Source organism: Macaca thibetana, chromosome 5 (genome assembly GCF_024542745.1).
Source record: "Macaca thibetana thibetana isolate TM-01 chromosome 5, ASM2454274v1, whole genome shotgun sequence".
Lineage (NCBI taxonomy): Eukaryota > Metazoa > Chordata > Mammalia > Primates > Cercopithecidae > Macaca > Macaca thibetana.
In genome coordinates this window covers 180,604,067-180,623,463 of record NC_065582.1, presented here as the reverse complement: position 1 = coordinate 180,623,463, position 19,397 = coordinate 180,604,067, and the positions used below count along the sequence as shown (strand labels likewise).

At 56.0% G+C, this 19,397-nt stretch overlaps 2 protein-coding genes across 10 annotated transcripts in view; one reads left to right on the top strand and one right to left on the bottom strand.

Annotated features, from left to right (window-relative positions):
* Positions 1 to 19,397, top strand: part of GRPEL1 (GrpE like 1, mitochondrial) — a 972,139-nt gene that overhangs the window by 352,925 nt on the left and 599,817 nt on the right. The window contains exon 1 of one of the 7 annotated variants that reach the window (XM_050792214.1): positions 12,981 to 12,984. The exons of 5 other annotated variants lie outside the window; for them this stretch is intronic. The gene's annotated coding sequence lies outside the window, so the exon portion shown is untranslated. Of the gene's footprint in view, positions 1 to 12,980; positions 12,985 to 13,070; positions 13,075 to 19,397 lie in introns of those variants that run through there. One more of the 7 variants, XM_050792213.1, reaches the window with a different exon arrangement.
* Positions 1 to 19,397, bottom strand: part of SORCS2 (sortilin related VPS10 domain containing receptor 2) — a 554,540-nt gene that overhangs the window by 75,018 nt on the left and 460,125 nt on the right. For all 3 annotated transcript variants that reach the window (XM_050792078.1, XM_050792079.1, XM_050792080.1), the window contains 3 exons: positions 13,137 to 13,210; positions 5,438 to 5,502; positions 1,232 to 1,350 (listed from right to left, as the gene is read on the bottom strand). In XM_050792078.1, the coding sequence (XP_050648035.1) occupies positions 1,232 to 1,350; positions 5,438 to 5,502; positions 13,137 to 13,210 (258 nt within the window). The remainder of the gene's footprint in view (positions 1 to 1,231; positions 1,351 to 5,437; positions 5,503 to 13,136; positions 13,211 to 19,397) is intronic.

Sequence of the window (19,397 nt, the reverse complement as noted above, 5' to 3'; positions counted from 1 at the left end):
GGAGGCACCAGTGAGCCTGAAGTGGAGGCAGAAGACTTCCTGGAGGAGGAAGTGCATGATTGAGTCTTCGAGAAGGAGCAGGAATCAGCCCGCGGAGACGCGAGGCACAGCACAGGGAACGGTGTGAGCAAACGCACAGACTGAGGATCAAAAGCCAGGGGCTGGGCTCAGTAGAGAGCCGTGGAGACTGGGCAGGGCTGCAGGTCAGTGCTGGTGGCGGCAGAAGCCTCTTGTCTCGCCTGCTTTAACGGTGGGGGCTGGGATGCCCACGCCTGCCCTGGCACCTAAGTCCATGGTGGCCCTTGGCACAGAGCGTAGAGTGGGGAGCTGGGGTGATCAAGTGTGGCTGAGACAGGGCAAGGAGGCAGCTGGGGAGCACGCCACAAATCACCTCCTGCAGCCCACACCTGACAATCAGGCCCTTCTAACCCCTCTGAGATGCTCAGGTTCCCCAGGGCATGTGTTCCCCCTTGCTGCACTGAGTGACAACCCAGCCTGCTCCTCCATAGGTGGAGGGCCTTCTGGGGAGAGGGCACCCAGCAGCTGTCCTCAAGATGCTTTCTTTGGGGAAACTTTGGACTTGTTTTACAGGATCCCAGAGGGCAGAACGGACCCAGTGGATGGGAGTCCGATGAAGGAGACTCTGTCTCAGGGCCAGAAGAAACAGGCCAGTGACTGGGGCTACTCAGCAGAGGGCTAGGCTGTTTCAGGGATGCTGAGTTCCGCATCCATGAAGGTGAAGAAAAGCTGGATGGATTGGTTGTGTGCTAGAGTTTCTGAATTAGCTGGGACCACGTGGCTGCTGAGGGTGGGCCCACTTGTGACCTGAGGGCACAGGCAGCAGGGTCCTGGTCACAGGGCTGTGGACAGCCGGTGCCTGGCGGCCAAGAGCCGGGACCAGAAGCAGTCCTGGTCAGTTCCAAAATCACTGATAAAGCCAAATGGGGTTAAATGGGCTTAGGTTTGGGGACCCCGAGTGGTTGGGAGGTTCATGGTGGCCAGAGGGGAGGTGGAGCCTCCGTGTCCCTGAGCCCCAGTGCTGGGTTTGCGGGGGCTTCTGTGGATGCCTGTAGCCACAGCTACGGTCAGAAACCGTGACCTGCAAAGTAGCACTCGAAAGAGAAATACCCATTTTATTGCCTCTTTTCTGAGCGATTCTATTTTGGCTGCGGGCGGCTCATCCGCCACGTCGCCTATTGCCAATTTCCCAAAGTTCCGGAAGCAACCTTACCTTAAAGAAGATGTAATCGTCCTGCACGGTCAGAGACCCGTGGTCAATGGGGCCTGCGAATGGGGCTGCCAGCAGCTTCTCGGAGCAGTTGTGGATCGGGCAGGTGATGTACTGAAAACCTACAGGAGAGAGGCGCCGGCCCAGGCAGTCAGACTCCAGCCAGAACCAGAGACAGCCCAAGACATGCGTTGGGCTCCATCCTCCTCCAGCACCACTGCGGTGCGGCTTCGTGGGTTGAATTCTAAAGGCCACGGCGATGGCATCTGCGGCCGAGGGTGTCATCCTGGACTGTGGGCCACCTGCACTCTGACATGAGCTCCTTCAACCCTCAGGAAGGTGTTCGTGCTACTCTGGAGCCTGCCGTCCCCTGCAGGAGGGGTCAGCACAGCTGACGGTGGGCACCTCACCATGCCCAGACATGCACGGCCCCCACACCCTCCTGGTCTCTCACACCTGAGCAGGGGTGAGGGCGGGTGGGGCTCAAGGGTTCTTTTTCTCAAAATTTTAAGCAAATGCTTCTACCCTTTTCCACATGTTTATGGTTAAGCAATACTGAATGCATGCTTTGCCAGGGAGCTGCTGATTTTAAGTCCTTCTGTTTCCCCAGGGCAAATTTATGTGGAGGGGCTGGAGCCTGGAGGCCTCAGGAAGCTCTGGGTTCCAGCTTGTGAGCCAGGAGCAAGATTTATCCAAAGGGACCAAGGGAAGGGCACCTCCTCCTCCTCCTCCTCCTCCTCTCTGTCTTCCTCCCCCTCCTCCTCTACCTCTTCCTCCTCCTCCTGACTCTGGCCCTGGGTGATCAGCAGCATGGAGAATGGTTAAGGGAAGGGGTTTAGGAACCAGAAAGGCCTACCCCTAAGCTCAGCCTCAGGTTTCTGCACTGAACAATGGGGTAGGCCTACCTGTTTGGGCTGTTCCAAGGAGGCGGAAGGCAGTGTACACAGAGGGTACGTGGGCAGCAGTGCCAGGCCACTGCCAAGCCCTCCTGAGCCACGCCCATGTTCCCTTGAAACTGCCTGGTGTGCCCTGCGCTCAACACTGAACTTCCTACAGCTGGAGATGCAGTGAAATGACTAGCTCAGGGACATGCTCAGTTGACAATCTACTCACTCACTCACTCATTCACCTGCTCACTCACTCATTCACTCACTCATTCACCCACTCACTCATTCACCTGCTCACTCACTCACTCACTCATTCATCCGCTCACTCACTCATTCACCTGCTCACTCACTCACTCACTCATTCATCCGCTCACTCACTCATTCACCTGCTCACTCACTCATTCACCTGCTCACTCACTCATTCACCTGCTCACTCACTCACTCATTCACTCACTCATTCACCCGCTCACTCACTCATTCACCTGCTCACTCATTCATTCACGTGCTCACTCTCACTCATTCACTCGCTTACTCACTCGCTTGCTCACTCACTCATTCACTCACTCATTCAATTACTCCTTCACTCACTCATTCACCCGCTCACTCACTCACTCATTCACTCGCTCACTCATTCACCCACTCACTCATTCACCTACTCACTCACTCATTCACTCACTCATTCACCCGCTCACTCACTCACTCACTCGCTTGCTCACTCACTCATTCACTCACTCATTCACTAACTCGATCACTCACTCATTCACTCACTCAATCACTCCTTCACTCATTTACTAACTCATTCACTCACTCTCTCATTCACTCACTCATTCATTCACTCACTCATTCACTTGCTCACTCACTCATTCACCTGCTCACTCACTCACTCATTCACTCGCTCACTCATTCACCCACTCACTCATTCACCTATTCACTTACTCATTCACTCACTCATTCACCCGCTCACTCACTCACTCACTCGCTTGCTTACTCACTCATTCACTCACTCATTCACTAACTCGATCACTCACTCATTCACTCACTCAATCACTCCTTCACTCATTTACTAACTCATTCACTCACTCTCTCATTCACTCACTCATTCATTCACTCACTCATTCACTTGCTCACTCACTCATTCACCTGCTCACTCACTCATTCACCCGCTCACTCACTCACTCATTCACTCACTCATTCATCCACTCACTCACTCATTCACCCGCTCACTCACTCATTCACTCGCTCACTCATTCACCCACTCGCTCACTCATTCACCCACTCGCTCACTCATCCACCTACTCACTCACTCACTCATTCACTCACTCATTCACCTGCTCACTCATTCACCTGCTCACTCATTCACCTACTCACTCATTCACTCACTCATTCACCCACTCACTCACTCATTCACTCACTCATTCAATCACTCCTTCACTCATTTACTAACTCATTCACTCACTCACTCATTCACTCACTTATTCACCTGCTCACTCATTCACTCGCTCACTCATTCACCCACTCACTCATTCATCTACTCACTCACTCACTCATTCACCTGCTCATTCACCTACTCACTCATTCATTCACTCACTCATTCATCTGCTCACTCATTCACCTGCTCACTCACTCATTCATCTGCTCACTCATTCATTCACCTGCTCACGCACTCATTCACTCGCTTACTCACTCGCTTGCTCATTCACTCACTCATTCAATCACTCTTTCACTCATTTACTAACTCATTCACTCACACACTCACTCACTCATTCACTCAATCATTTCAATTACTCACTCACTTATTCAACCACTCATTCAATCACTCATTCACTCAATCATTCCTCACTCACTCACCTATTCACTCACTCACTCCTCCCTTCACTCACTCACTCACCTATTCTTTCATTCATTCCCTCACTTACTCATTCATCCATCCCACCATGGTCAGGCTCTCAGTGTTCCAGGCCTAGAACCAACACAACAAACTAGGGCCACCTCTCAGGCTGACGGGTTGTGTGCTGGGTATAGTAGCCCTGATGATAGTGCTTGCCAATTTCTGTGGTATAAACACTCCCACATGGGCATGCAGGAGCCACCTAGATGAATTGGTGAACATGGAGTTGAAAAGAGCTGTGAACAGTGGGTGCTTATGATCCAGGGTCAGCGGAAGCTCTGGAAAGGGCAGACAGCTAACCCTGACAATGTGGTGTGATGCGGGCAGTGAGTCTTTCTCTCTGTAGCACATGTTATTTTGCAACATTTTGCCCAGTGAGCTACTCAGGGGCAACCCTGGCATCTGGCTTATTCATTCAGCAGCCTTACTGGGGACACAGGTGATCAGTAGCCCCAACTGGTACTCAAGGAGCTCCAGGCCCTGGAGTGTGTGCAGAGCTGGGATGATGGAGCCCAGCAGAGGTGGCTGGCAGATTGTGTGAGGTCAAAGGTAAGAAATTCCAAAAGGAAGAAGCGTTCCCAGTAGGGATGGAGAGAGGTGCACCAGCCAGGACCTTGTGACCCCAGGCAAACCTGGACTGCATCTGAGCTGTGTTGTCCTGGTTATCAACACGGAACAGTAATAGTACTGGCCCCGCCTGCCTGAGTGTGGCAGGGTGGGGGTGGGGAGGGGTGAAGGCCATGCCTAGCAACTGACCCTGCCCCTGAAAGCTTAGCCATGGGGACCACGCCCAGCAGCTGACCCTGCCCCCGAAAGCTTGGTCGTGATGACCCCGTGTTGAGAACTCTGCATTCACTTATTTTATATCACTATCCATTTCACAGGCCAGGAGACTGGGGTGACTGGCCTCGGGCCCTGAGGTTGGTCAGCAGCAGGACTGAGAGCTGACGCCTGCATTTCTGTTCTAATGGTGACACACCCTGGCTCAGGTGATCCTGCACAGAGGATGTCTCTTGGGGGACTCAGCTGCTCTGCCCTCCTCAGAGCACCCTCCTGTCACACTGCATGCACGGCCCTGGGCAGGAAGTTGGCTGGGTCCAGGTGGGCAGGCCCGTACCCCCACCCCTGCCCCCGACCTCCACACTTTGCGCATGCCGGGGGTCGCGGGCTGAGTGAGTGGGAAACACTCAATGCTCAGGAGCCAGAATAAATCGCCCTCTTAATAGACTTTTCCACTGGAGTGGAGCTCCTTGACTTCCATTCATCCCCAGCTGGAAAACAAGCACATTTAAAATCATGCCACATCGAGACGCAGTGAGGCCGGCTGTGTAGGGCCAGCCACTGGGGACGAGCGACTGAGCACAGGCGCTGCCTAGCTGTGTCGGGCGCGAGGTGACTCAGGGATACCTGGTGCCCGTGCACTGCCCGGCTTACCTCCACCGAGGTCCTGGGCTTCCATGTGGACAAAGTCAGGGTCAGCGTCCACCCCAGACACAGCCCTAGAAAAGAAGAGCCGAGACTGGGGTTGGGAATGGAGTCACTGTGCCCATCCCCCAGCGGCTCCCCACACCCCATGCAGCCATGTGGCCTCCCTGGCTCTGAAGCCACACTTGCTGTTTGGGTCCGGAGAGCACCACCTCCCCGGGACCCCACCTGCTCCTGGGATGCTTGGAGTCTCTGTCTTCCTTGCATGAGCTGAGGCGGTTGGGTTTCTTCCTGTCATGGAAGTGTTTGTAAAAGACTTTCTCCTTCATAAAAGATTTTCACATTGCTTTTTTATGTTTGTTTGTTTTGTTTTATTTTGATCATCTAAAATGACTGCAGGAGGTAGGTAGGCCTGGGACTCCCATCCTATCCGAATTTTATAAATATAGAAATTGTGGCTCAGAGAAGCCTGGCTTGAATCCCAGTGGTAAGGGCTGACCTGGGATTCAAGCCAGGCTCACCTGAGCTGTTGCTCCGCCTCCTGCTTCCCATGACCTGGTCACGTGTGCCCTTGGGAAGACTCCTCTGTCAGCCATCGGCTCTCCCCTGGTGCTGCCTCCAGGGACTGGCCTGAATCCTTTCATGAGGGGGCAAAGGCTCCAGCGAGAGGAATGCACTCCCTACCCTGTCACTTGACAGTTTGCACCAGGCTGTCCCCACACACGGGCCTGGACCATGCGTTGTGAGGCAGGTGCCTTCATCTGCACTCATAGGTGACCCCACCAGGACCAGGACGGGCCTCTGACTTGCCTGAGGCAACATGGCTCAGACCAGGGCAGTCCCAGGCTCCTGCCCAGGTCTGCTTGATCCCAAAATGCATGCTCTCCTCAGACCCCACACACTGCCCTGCTCACAACTAAGGCCTTCTCCTAATGCCACGAGTCCAGATGTCCCATCGGTTATGGGACTCTGCCTCCTTTGGGGGTGGTCCCAGCTTCAGAGAAGCCGTGATGGAAATGCGAGAGTTTTCCCAAGTGGCTGAGTTCCATAGACATCTCTAAGAGCCCAGTAGGACAAACCTACTGTGTACAAGGCCCACTGCAGGCCCTGGGGACAGAGATAAAGGAGACACTGCGGTTGCCCTGTGAGCTCCTGGGTCAGGACACTCAGGCTGGGGCTGTGGTTCTCCTACTCCACCCTCAATCCACCCACAACCCATCCCTGCCTGACTCCTCTCCCCATTTCACTGCCCTGCTGGGTGAAGACTTTAACTGGGTGGGAGGGGAGGGAGGAAGCTTCTGTCTTTAGAGGCAAAAGCCAGGTCCTGAGTCTGTGCTGCACACAGCATGTCACTCGAACTCATTTAATAGCTCCATTTAGTGGCAGGTGCTCAGGTACAGGGAATGTCCTAGGTGCCGTAGTTGCCTCATCTCACTTACCTTGAATGATCGCAAATGGTTTGGTTATACCCATTTTACAGATGAGGAAACCAAGGCCCAGACAGGTGAAAACAGATCAAAGCTCATACAGCTAGCAGAGCCAGATCCACTACCCAGGTGCTGCCACTCCCAAAGCAACATCTTTTCATCACACAGGTTGCTTCCTGGCTTTACGCAGCACGGTGCATGAAATAATGCAGTGAAGGGATAGTGGTGGGGAGGAGGAGCACAGTTGCCCCACCCTCAGTCCAGAGTGTCAGCTGGAGTCTACACCTGCCCTGGCCCCTTTGTCCAAGGCCCTCCCCTGTGCTGTCACAGACTGTCCACCTGTATGGGACTGGTTGGAGGTGGAGAGCCTCACTTGCCCTCTTGGACACTCTCCCCTGGCTGTTCCGGTAATTACTCTGGCAGCAATTCTGCCTTGAATTTATACAGTACTTGTCCTCTCAGTGCTGAAGAGCCAGGGCAAAGGCTGCTGCTCCGGGTTGGCAAGTCTGAAAGCCTCGCCTTTGAGGGACATCCAGCCATCCATTCACCACCCGGCTCACAGGGCTTCTGTGAGGGGCCAAGCCTATGAAGCACCTGGCATGAGGCCTGAGAAGGGACAGAAGACATGTCCCACGGTCACAGCTCCACAGGCTGGTCCTCCAGGGAAGGCAGGGATGGGGTCCAATTTTGGTGTCACATCCAGCATATGCCTGGCTTCCAGGGGAGTGCAGATTTTTTTTTTTTTTTAAATGAAAGGAACCTTAGTGAGGATCTGGTCCAGGGTTTCTCAAACCAAGCATCACATCCCATCTCCCAGATTTCACCATCTCCACGTGCCCACTGAACTGTCATCTACCTGCCACTTTCTTCACACTAAAAACTGCCACCTGCTTTAGCCTTCTGCGAAGCAAGACTCCCTGGGATCTCCTGGATTTGGCGGCTGGTCATGTTTGTTATCACACACATTCCAACTAACATGACTGTGAAAGTCGCTTACCCATTTACCACACCAGTCCCTCTCATGGGCCCTTTGCCCAAGAGCAAACTGAGCCTCAAGATGAGGAAGTCACTTCCTGGTGTCAGTGGCCACTGAGCGCTGGGGGCAGGAGCACCCCCATAACCGGCTTGCAAGTCATGGAGATGTCTCAGGCAGAGTGCCCAGTCCCCCTGTGGCCTCTCCCCATCACTGACAGTTTCCCACCCAGACTTGGCCCCATTTGCTTCCCAAACTTCCTCCCAACCTGCCTGGCACCAGGATCCCCATTTGCTTCACCCTCTCCAGGGATCAGGTCCACCCAAGTGGCCCCAGGTGGACAGGGGACATCCATAAATGGGTTTGAATGGTACGGACCCCACAGATGTGCCATGTGGCGGGAGCCAGCTAGGACTCCCCCGTAGTCTCTTGAGATTTCAAACACAGGGGCACCAGCATCAATCATTCTGACCCTAGGTAAAGAGATCTCCCTTTCAAGGTGGAGGGTTGATTTCGGCTTTTGTGAATAGACCGTTTGTAAGCTCCTTGGAAAGGAGGTCTCAGGCCTGACACTGCTCTCTCCTGAATACAGACAGGCATTGTTCCCTTCAGCAGCAGACCCTCCACCAGCAATATGGAATTTTAGCCTCATCATCCATCATCTGTGAAGCAGGGCAATGACACCTGGGGCACAGGCTCCCTCTGCCCTCACTCATTCACTCACCCACTCACCCAATCACAGACTCACTCACTCACCCGCTCACTCATTCAGTCATTCACTCACCCAATCATAGACTCACTCACTCACTCAGTCACTCAATCACAGACTCGCTTAGTCACCCACTCACTCATTCACTCACTCACTCACTCACTCACTCACTCACTCACTCACTCAATCACGGACTCACTCATTCACTCACTCAGTCACAGACTCACTCATTCATTTAACCACTCAGTCACAGACTCACTCACTCACCCACTCACTCACTTACTCACTCACTCACTCATTCACTTACTCAGTCACAGACTCACTCATTCATTTAACTACTCAGTCACAGACTCACTCAGTCACCCGCTCACTCATTCACTCACTCATTCACTCATTCACTCACTCATTCACTCACTCAGTCACTCATTTGCTCAATCACAGAATCACTCATTCACTCACTTGCTCAATCACAGACTCACTCATTCACTCACTCAGTCACAGACTCATTCACTCACCCACTCACTCATTCACTCACTCACCCACTCACTCATTCATTCACTCACTCACCCAATCATAGACTCACTCACTCACCCGCTCACTCATTCACTCAGTCAGTCACTCACTCAGTCACTCAATCACAGACTCACTCACTCACTCACTCATTCACTCACTCACCCACTCACTCATTCACTCACTCAATCACAGACTCACTCATTCACATTCACTTACTCAGTCACAGACTCACTCATTCATTTAACTACTCAGTCACTGAGTGAGTGGGTAACTACAGACGCACTCACTCACCCACTCACTCAGTCACTCACTCAGTCACTCACCCACTCACTCACTCATTCACTCACCCACTCAGTCACTCACCGAGTCACTCACTCATTCACTCAGTCACTCACTCAGTCACAGACTCACTCACCCAGTCACTCATTCATTCACCCAGTCACAGACTCACTCACTCAGCCACTCACTCATTCAGTCAATCACAGGCTCACTCAGTCACTCATTCACTAATTACTCACTCACTCAGTCACTCATTCACTCACTCACTCATTCAGTGACTCACTCATGCACCCACCCACTCATTCACTCACTCATTCATTCACTCACTCATTCAGTCACTCACTCATTCATTCACTCTTTCATTCTCTCAGTCACACACTCAGCTATTTACTCGTTTATTTACTCATTCATTCATTCATTCTCTCACCTACTTATTTATTCACTCACTCATTTATTACTTCACTAACTCATCACTCACTCAGTCACTCATTCATTCCCTCACTCACACTCAGTTATTTACTCATTCACTCACTCAGTTGTTACTCATTCACTCATTCATTCATTACCTCACTAACTCATCACTCACTCAGTCATTTACTCATTCATTTTCTCAGTCACTCACCCTATACATTCATTCATTTACCATGTTTGTTCCTTTAGTCTCTTGCTCCGAGCACTTCCCATAGCCATTTTTCAGTGTACTGGCGAAGGCCCTGGGCTAGACACTGGTGTACAGGTGGCCTGAGGCCTGGTCCCTGCTCCAGGCCCTTCAGTCATGGGTTTTGAAGACTCTCTTAGATTCTGCACTTATAACATCTCAGATAGAGCCCCACTCCCCGCAGGAAATGGCGAGCCTGACACACAGGCCTTCTTGCTTGTCAAGGTCTCCACTGCTTAGAAGCGGCAGGCCTGTGAGATGGCCCGGGGCAGGCAGTCCTCAGAGAGTGAGTGTTTTGGGGGAGGTGGGAACTGACTTTCACCCCATTTGTACTGAGGGCAGCTCCAGTGCAAATAGTTCTGTTAAGCCCTGAAAGGTGTGATAACCACGGCTGTAGTGGGGAGACCTCCACCTCTTCCTTCTATGGACAGAGGCCCTGCCACCCCGTGCCCTGCACCCTGGAGCTAACGGAGAGGGAAGCTGAGGCTTCCCCTGGGGGAGCGTGGGGCTGAGCAAGGAGGCAGATGCAGGAACACCCGGTGAAGCCCAGGCCGCCAGACCACCCAGTAGAGTGAGTAAGGGCCACAGGCCACAGCCAGGGGTGGACCGAGGCTCAGGGCTGCAGCTTGGGGGCAGCAGGACCTAGAATGTGGGCCCAAGCCTATCCGGGCCTCACTTCCCCGCTGTGACATGAGACCTAGATGCATGCCCGAGCCTCAGTTCTTCCCTGTGACGTGAGGGGGACCCTCACGGGCTGCTGTGGGGATGCCATGGAACGGTGCGTTCAGAGCCTCCATGCGCTGAACAGGGGACACTCAGTATTCAAAGCAGGGTGGCTGCGGGGCAGCTGCTGTTATGATTCTGTTCTGGGGCATGGAGAGACTGAGGGTGGGTTCGGTGGGAGGGAGTAGGCGCCCGAGGCCCTACTTAGGAGGCAGCAGGTATCAGGGCACCTGGAGCTGCTCCCTCCCGCTTGCAGGCCCCTCTAATGAGCTTGCTGTATAGCCTCGCAAAACGTTAATGAGGCTGAGCTCAGACAGAACACGGGGCTTTGGCAGTTCCCGCTGTTAGTTCAAGGACAAAGAGCTCCTTGGAAATGCTGTCCAAAACAGCATTATTCACCGCTTACAAGGGGAGGGGGGCATCCCCACCGTTGTCACCACGCTCCAGGAGAGATCCCGGGGCCACAGTGGCCAGTGTCTGCTGGGATTCCCTCGAATAACAGCAGGGAAACTTGGGGGAGGAAACAATTTGATTTGCCTGAGATAATAACACGTTTGAATTATCGCCAGTTTCCCTCTGGGCGCTGTGGGTCGGTGACTTTCTCTGGCTGGAGAGCTGTCCATGAACCCGGCCTGGCCTGGGAGTGAACAGAGCTCTGCCCATTCCCCAGAGTGACCCGGCTCCGAAGTCCCCCCTCCTGGCTCTGCTCCCCACCTCTGTGAGTGCTTAGGCCCAGGCGTCCCACAGCAGGGCAGCTCTGGCTCCTGACGGTTGACAGCAATGACAAGGCCAGTGATGGATGGCGGTGCTCTGGTTTCCAAGGGAAGAAGCGGGCCCTCCTGTGGGGAGCCCGCAGACAGACAGCCGTCGCCTCTCCCCATGAGCCAACAGCGTGTACACCAGCAGTCGGCATTCCAGAGGAAAAAGCCTTCTTTCAGCCTGTGTGGTGGCCAGGATGCCAGTCTCCTGCCACAGTCTGCGTGACATTACAGACGGCCCTTGCCCACTCTGCAGTCAGCTACTTGAACTTCTTAATAATTTTGTCTTTAATTGGAGCTTTGGAAGGGAAGGCTGAGGGGCAAGACAGCATATATAGGGCTGATAGCCCGGGTTCCGTCTCCAGCCCTGTGCCCTCGGGACGGGTACAAAGCCCTTTCCATGTGTTTTTCTGTTGGACAGACCGGGCTGTGGCCTGCGCAGGAGCCTGTGCAATGGTCTGTTCCACACGTGGGATAAGAGAAAGGCTAGCACTGTGTGTGTGTGTGTGTGTGTGTGTGTGTGTGTGTGTACACGCACAAGAAAGAGGGATGCCGTGGAATCAGCACATGAAGGAGCAGTGTGCGTCTGGAAAGGCAGTGTGACCAGAAGGATGGGCCGTGGCCCCAGCAGGAGAGTGGCGAGCTTGAGCTCTGCGCAGCTGCACTGGCTCCTGGCCCCGTGCTGCCGCCTGCGACCTCGGGCAAGCCCTCCTCTTCCGCAGCCCTCATGGACACATCCCACAGACATTTCTCAAGGAAAGCTGAGTGCCCCTCGTGCAGTGAGGCTGGGGTGCTGCCCAGGTGGCACACTGAGAGGCTCCCCTGAGGATGCACTCGAGAGGCCAGTACCCACCGTCTGAACTCAGAGGCCCCAGTGGCCCTTTGCCTGGGATGGGAGTCTCCTTTCTCTGGTCTGGCTCCCCGGGGTGGGGGCTCGTCTGGGGTATGACCCCAAACTCATCCTGCTCATTGGCACCCAGCAGGCGCCAGGAAGGGTGACAGGTTGAGCAATGGGAGGGGAGCCCAGGCGTGGATAAATAGGAGGGCAGGGCCGAGGCAGGCCGGGTCGGCACCCACAGGGTCTGTTAGTCAGGGGCTGAGTTGGGGCCTGGGGCTGGGTGGGGAGCATAGAGTGGTGGGCCGGGGACATGTGGACGTCAGCACCTCTCTCCCCTGGGGAGGCTGTGAGGCTCGGGGAGGCTGTGAGGCTCGGGGAGGGAACAGCAGTGGCACAGGGCCACATAGCTGGTTCGTGAGTAAAAATGTGGCCTGAGGGACACCAACCCCTGGACTCTACCATTTCTGATACCACCCACTGCAGAGCAGGAAGAACGACTAGGGGGGTCCCCTGGGAGGAGGAGGGTATGGGGCTGCAGAAAGAGGCAGTGGACGGTGGGGACCCAGTCCTGGGCTAGGGAGGGTCCAGAGGAGGAAAGGGAACTGCGGGCCCCTGTGGGGCTCCCAAGGATTTGGGGGAAGTGCTCTCACCGGAGCCGCGGGCCCCACGGGTTCGGGGTGGGGCAGTGCTCTCATCAGAGCTGCGGGCCCCGTGGGTTGGGGGTGGGGCAGTGCTCTCACCGGAGCCACGGGCCCCACGGGTTCGGGGTGGGGCAGTGCTCTCAGCAGAGCCGCGGGCCCCACGGGTTCGGGCTGGGGCAGTGCTCTCACCAGAACACGTGGTCTTTGGTCACTCGCTCTTGCAGAAGTGTCCACTTTTTCCCCAAGTCAGATGACACGTAGAGCTTTAGGGCAGAAAAAGGAGAAACAAAAACTTGGTCAGGTCGTCAGGAATCAGCTGCTTCTGAGAGACGGAGAAGTCCCTGACACAGTGCATCCCCCAGGAGAAGTCAGCCTTGTCCAGCGGACAGGTGGGGACGCTGTGCTCGTGTTGGGGTGCAGACCAAAGCCCACTGCCTCCAGGAGGAACCATTCCTGTCCCCAGTCCAGCGGGCAGGAGCCGGGAGATGAGGCTCCCCAGGATGAAATCCAGAGGGGTCTCACGGAGGAGGTGCGTCTGAGCCTCGAAGCTGGGAGGGGCTTTATAATCCTCAGGATGCGAGGAAGGGCGTTTGGGAGGAAGGAGCCACGTGTTGCCAGGGCTGGAGCAGTGAACGGACAGCAGAACAGGACACAGCAGTGGCCCCGGGCAGGGGTGTGGCATCTGCTGCAGGGGTCAGTGCAGGTGCAGGTGGGCTGGGGCCTGACACCAGGGCTGGCCTCACAGCGTGTGACCAGTGCCACAGCCCAGGGACCTTGCTCAGAAGGGCCCCACACCTGGGGCTTAATTCTCTGCAGCCGCCAACTTGAACTTCTTAATAATTGTGTCTAATTGGAGCTTCGGAAGTGAAGGCTGAGGGGGCAAGAGAGCGTGTGTAGCACTGATGGCCTGGGCTTCCTCTCCAGCCCTGTGCCCTCGGGATGGGTTCTCAGCCGCCTGTGCCCATGGTCCTATCTCCACACAGTGACCACCACGGACCTTGTCCCTGGTGAGTGCCAGGGCCAGGCCTGGGCCCAGGAAGGGGCACGGGTGGGCGCCCTGAGCACTGTCTTGAGACCAGCCCTGGGGGCCTGGGAGGGTGTCCCTGTGAGCCGGGGAGCACCATGTTAAATGGCTCATAAAGAATATGGTGACAGGCCCAGAGAGAGAGCACGGAAGAAAGGAAAAGCACTTTACCGGATGGTCAACATTTTCCACGTTGCACTGCACCCCGCAAATGACACAGCTGGCCCTGCCCCAAACCACTGGCCAAGGCTGGATAAGATGAGGCGCTCAGGGGCTCCCTGGCCAGACAGTGTTTCAGAGAGCCCACACCAGAGGCTGTGGGTGGAGGCAGGGCGCCCTGAGGAGGCCAGGCCTGGGCCCAGCTGGGGGCGGCGGGAGGATGGAGAGGAGGACAGGGCTTGAGAGAGGCCTGTGCAGGCAGCTTGACAGGTCCTCTGAGGGTGAGCAGAGCAGAGAGGGTGAGAAGGTCCTTGGATCTGTGCCCTGGAACCTGGGAGGAGTGAATGGGGCCAGGGGTACTCAGGTCTGTGCCCTAGACCTGGGAGGAGTGGACAGGGCCAGGGATACTCAGGGAGCCTATTCCTAGACCTGGGAGGAGTGAGCAGGGACGGGGCATCCTCGGGTCAGTGTCCCAGGCCTGGGAGGAGTGAATGGAGTCAGGGGGTTCTCGGGTCAGTGCCCCAGGCCTGGGGAGAAGGGAAGGGGCCAGCTGGTCCTCGGGTTCACAGCCAGGGCTCTGGCCTGGGGATCTCAGGTGGAGACAGGACCTTGATCAAGCCATGAATTTTAGAAATGCCAGGTGAAGTTGCCAGGGCCACGGGCAAGGCCCAGAGCTCCTCCCCTTTCCATGATGGCCCTTGGGAAAGGGCCTCCCCCTCCTTCATGGAAGAGAGAGTCCTGGAGGGAGCCGAGATCTGCTCTGGCAGGAGGGAAGCCAGCTGTCCGGCACAGCGGCGTGTGGGCTGGCGAGGACGTCTCTATCAGGGCGCTCCTCTTGGCCACACCAAGCCCCACCATGCCAGGGGGGTGGGACTTCATAGCTCCATTCTCCATAGGAGAAACTGGCTATGGGTGCTGGAAATGCTACCCCAAATGTGGCATCTTGGAAACTGAGAAAACAGCAGAAGCAGGAAGCCTATTCTCCATTCCCTCCCCTTTCTTCCCTGAAACAGCCCCTAAACCGAGGAAGGGCATCCCCCGACCTTCTCCCACCCTCTCCCGGAAGACCCTCACGTGACAGGTGTCCTGCTCGAGGCCCAGGGAAGGAATGCCGCACCAGGACGCTGAGAAGACGCTGGACACACAGCTTTGCTAAGCCCCACTCCCTTCCCCTCTGCCCCTCATCTGATCACACCCCTTTCCCTCCCATTGCACTTCTCCAGGACCAGCCCCTGTCCATCAAACCTAAGCATAAAGCACGAACTTCCTGTCCCTTTGGGTCTTCATTTCGAACACTCCCATGTCACAGGAGACGTAAATTACATGAATTTGTTGTGCTTCTGTCTGGCTCCTGTCTTTTGCAATGGAGGCCTCAGCCATGAACCTTGAGATGGGTGGGAAAGGAGCTTCCTTTTCTCCCTCCCCTGGAGCTCAGTGAGCAGAGGTGCTCTCCGAGGCGGTGGTGCTGGGTGTGTAGCTGCCCATGACCATGATGGGCGCCATAGGCAGCTGCCACACTCCGGAGGCCAAGAGGAGGCAGGGTCCTACGTGTCATCTGACACAGGAGAGCCGGGACGGGTCCAGCAGGACAGGCAGGGGCCCAGGGGTCAGGAGCTGTGACCGTGCCCGGGCCACCTGGGCACTTGGGCCCTGCAGCCTGGGGTGGCAGCTGCTGTGTGTGCAGCCACTCCCGGTGGACCTGCCTTCCTTGCGTGCTGCTCCAGCCCTGCCAGTGCCTCCTGTATTCAGTTCCCCCGGGGGAAGCTCTGGATGGGCCCCTGGTTTCTTCCCCCACTGACTCACTGTCTGGCATCAGGCCAGCATCTGAGGGTTGTGGGGGTTTCGGCAGAGTCAGAGGAAGCCAGAGGCCATTCCAGGAGGAGGGAACAACCGAACACAGGCCCTGCAGCCGGAGGTGCTGAGCACACAGTAGGGCTGGCTTCAGGGTGCCGGCCCCCCATGGTGCCAAGGCCAGTGTCACCAGCAGGCTGGGCTGATGCTGGGGGAGGGGACAGAGCTCTGCTTCATCCCTTAGGGCTGGGGAGTTAGAGAAGGGTTTTAAGCAGGCGGCAAGAGCTTCCCTCCCTGGTGTATGGCAGAGGCATGTGACAGCCGTCACCGAAGCACGCCTGAGAGTGATCCCACCGCCTAAGAAGAATGTGCCTTCCGAGTTCCCAGCTAAGGAATCCGGGAGTGGCCAACCCTGAGACTCAGCCTTACCCATGAGGAACAGGCCCCGGCCCATCCCTTGGAATGCAGGCCCTGCTGGGGTCGAGTTCCTCTGTTCTGGGTTGGGTGGAGGTTGCTAGGGGGAGGGTGCGGAGGGAAAAAGCTACATAAACTGCAGGCTTCTTACAAACGAGAGCAGCTCTCCTGTCCAGCCCACTGCCACCAGACTGTCCCTGCATGTAACTTCCTCCAATAAACCTGTGTCTCATTCGCTGTTTCTGGGTCCCTTCTGTGGCCTCTTGGGCACAGTGCCATCCCTGCTGGAGTCAACAGGGGCCTGGCACAGCAACTGGGAAAGGCCTCTGCTCACTCCGGAGGAGATGAACGGGATGGCAGAGGGGCCTCCTGGAGCCAGTCTGACCTCCTCTTCTCTCTCCAGAGTGGCCAGGACAATCTCCTAACAGCAATGCCAGGAAGCCTGGGCTCCCATCCTCACCTGGAACCAGCTACCTGGGCAGGCCTAAACTGGCTGACAATCCTCATCCTCACTCAGAAGGTCGGATGATTCAGCTGGATCACGTGCTTTGGAAGAGTCTAGCCCGTGTCTGACATGCAGTCCATCCACAACATGCGTTTGCCTTTCCCCGTCCTGGACAACAGGAGACTCAGTCCCTTTTCCCTTGCCTCTCCTCCGACTCCGGCTCAGTGTTCATTTGCATTTCAATACGTTTCATCCCTAACTCCCAGGTGATGAGTGAACACAGACATTGGGGCTGGGCCAGCGATTCTATAACTGATATCCCCAGTTCATCTTTGATTTGCGTTGTGTTTTTGCCAGCTTCCCCTCTGGGAGTAGGGGCTGTATTGGTGCAATACGGCCCACACTGCATTTATCAGGGGAGGATGGACCATGTGGGGTTTAGGAGATCCTTTGCACCCCAGTAGCATCTTGCGCTGAAATCCTTGTTATTGAAGCAAAGCTCAGAGCCCACCGTGTTTTGTTGCAGATTCAGGCGTGGGCCAGGAGAGGGCGCTGGCCGCCGCACAGGTGTGGCTGATGGACGAGGCCGGCTGGGCTGGGCTGGGCTGGGCTGGGCTGGGCTGGGAGGGGAGAGAGGGCTGGACAGGGAAGCGGGGACCCGGGTCTGCGGAGCTGGCATCTGCCTCTGTGTCATGGCCGCTGAGTCAGTTCCTTGCCTCAGTTTCCCCATCTATAAAATGATGCCCCAGCTGTAGCATTTCAAAGGGGAGAGTCTGTGAGTCTAGGGTTCTTGGGCTCCAGCAGGCCTGGCTCCACTAGCACCCACCGTACACAGCAGGAGACCTTGCGTGCGTTCCAACGCTGTTCCGAGCCTCAGTTTCACCACTTCTTAAAACGGGAATCGGCCTCCTGCTTTGAGGGATGTTGTGGGATCATCCAGGCACGTGGCAAAGCGGTTGCACTTGCCACGCACACAGCACGTTCTGTCGTGATCACTGCCTGATAACACCCGTAATAGCAGGATCCGCTCCACGTGCGAGCACCAGCCGGGCCCTTTGCCTCTCGAGGCACCCCCACAACATCGCTAGGAAGTAGATGCTTCTAAAAATACCTCGTGCAGACGGAAGATGGAGGCTCGCAGCAATTGAGTGATTCGCCCAGGGTCACCCCCTGTCAGACCTGCACTTGAATTATCTGTGGTTTGAACGCACTTCTCTTTATTCCTTCTGTGATCAGGGTCTGTCTAGAATGAATCATGTGAGCACAGCAATTTCCATCACTGGCCCAGGAAGGAAGGAAGGCTCAAGTCAACCACTCCACCCAGATTCTCCATCGGCATAACGGGCACAACATTCACACTAATAGCGGCCACATCTGCTGGATCAGATGCCGGCACGACTGACTTCTTCAGTGCCGCGTGCTCCTTTTCTGTTTCCACGTGTCCTTGTCATGGATGCTATGTTATGAGGAACAAATGACATCACGGATGTCACTGCTGCTGCAGACACCGCTGCTGCCACTGCTGTTCATCAAAGAAGGATGTGCAGAATCTCAGAAGGGAAATGGGTGATCAAGCCCAACCCTGTGCAGCCCTGCCTCTCAGCACAGGCAGGTGTGCCCCCTCCTCCTGGAAGCCCACCTGGGCCTAATCACCCTCTGCTCCTGACCCAGCCTCCAAGCCCAGTGCCCAGGGCCTTTTCCTCTCTGGGTTCCTGTCCTCGCCTTCCTGCTGCCATGTCTAATAAGTCACCATGCTTCAGACGCAGTTGTGTACCCTGCACCAGCTGCACGTTGCACCCCTCTCCACCCAGGGCCATGGCCCAGCTGGGCCACACCATCACCATGGACCCCTGCTCCCAGCCCTTGGTCCTGCAGCTGCAGAGTACACCTGGTCCTGCCACTCTCCACACAGACCTTCCAGGAGAGGCGTGGCCCCCAAAAAAGCCCACGCCCTCACGTGATTACACAGCTCTCCCGAGGCCCTCAGACCCCCCTCTGGCTGCCATCCTGCTCACTCCCTGCATGCCCCCACCCCAGGCACATTCGGCTCGGGGCTCACTCACACTTGTGGCGCTAATGTGCGCACAGCGTCCTCTGAGCATCTGCACCTGCTGTGCCCTCTGCCTGGCATGCCCTTCCTCATCCCCGGCTGGTGTTCAAGACACAGTTTAAAGTCACCCTCTGGATCAGGCATTGCTAAGGCCACTGGCTCAGAGGCCCTGCTCCTTCTATTGCAAAGCCAGGGTTAGAGCTCTGTCTGTGAAGTCAGAGTCTGTGCCTAGGGCCCAGGTGCCAGAGAGGACGGGGCTGCAGTGCCTTTGTCTACCGCACCCTCATGTCCTGGTGCCAGTGCCAGCGCCAAGTGGGACTCGGGGAGGGATCCCCGGGCGTGTACCCTCGTGCTATGCTCAGAACCCTGGTTCTCTGGCCTCCAGCTCCTCAGATCCAGGACATCCTGTGTCTCCTAGTCTACTCCCATTGCTCCCCAGGGCTGCCCTGGTGCCTGTCCCTGGTTTCTAGCCCTCTCTTCCTCCACCATGGCAGGTCCAAGCTCACATTCTGGGCTCTCCCACCATGCAGAGGCCAAGCCCCTTGGCAGCCCCCTCACTCCCCGCCT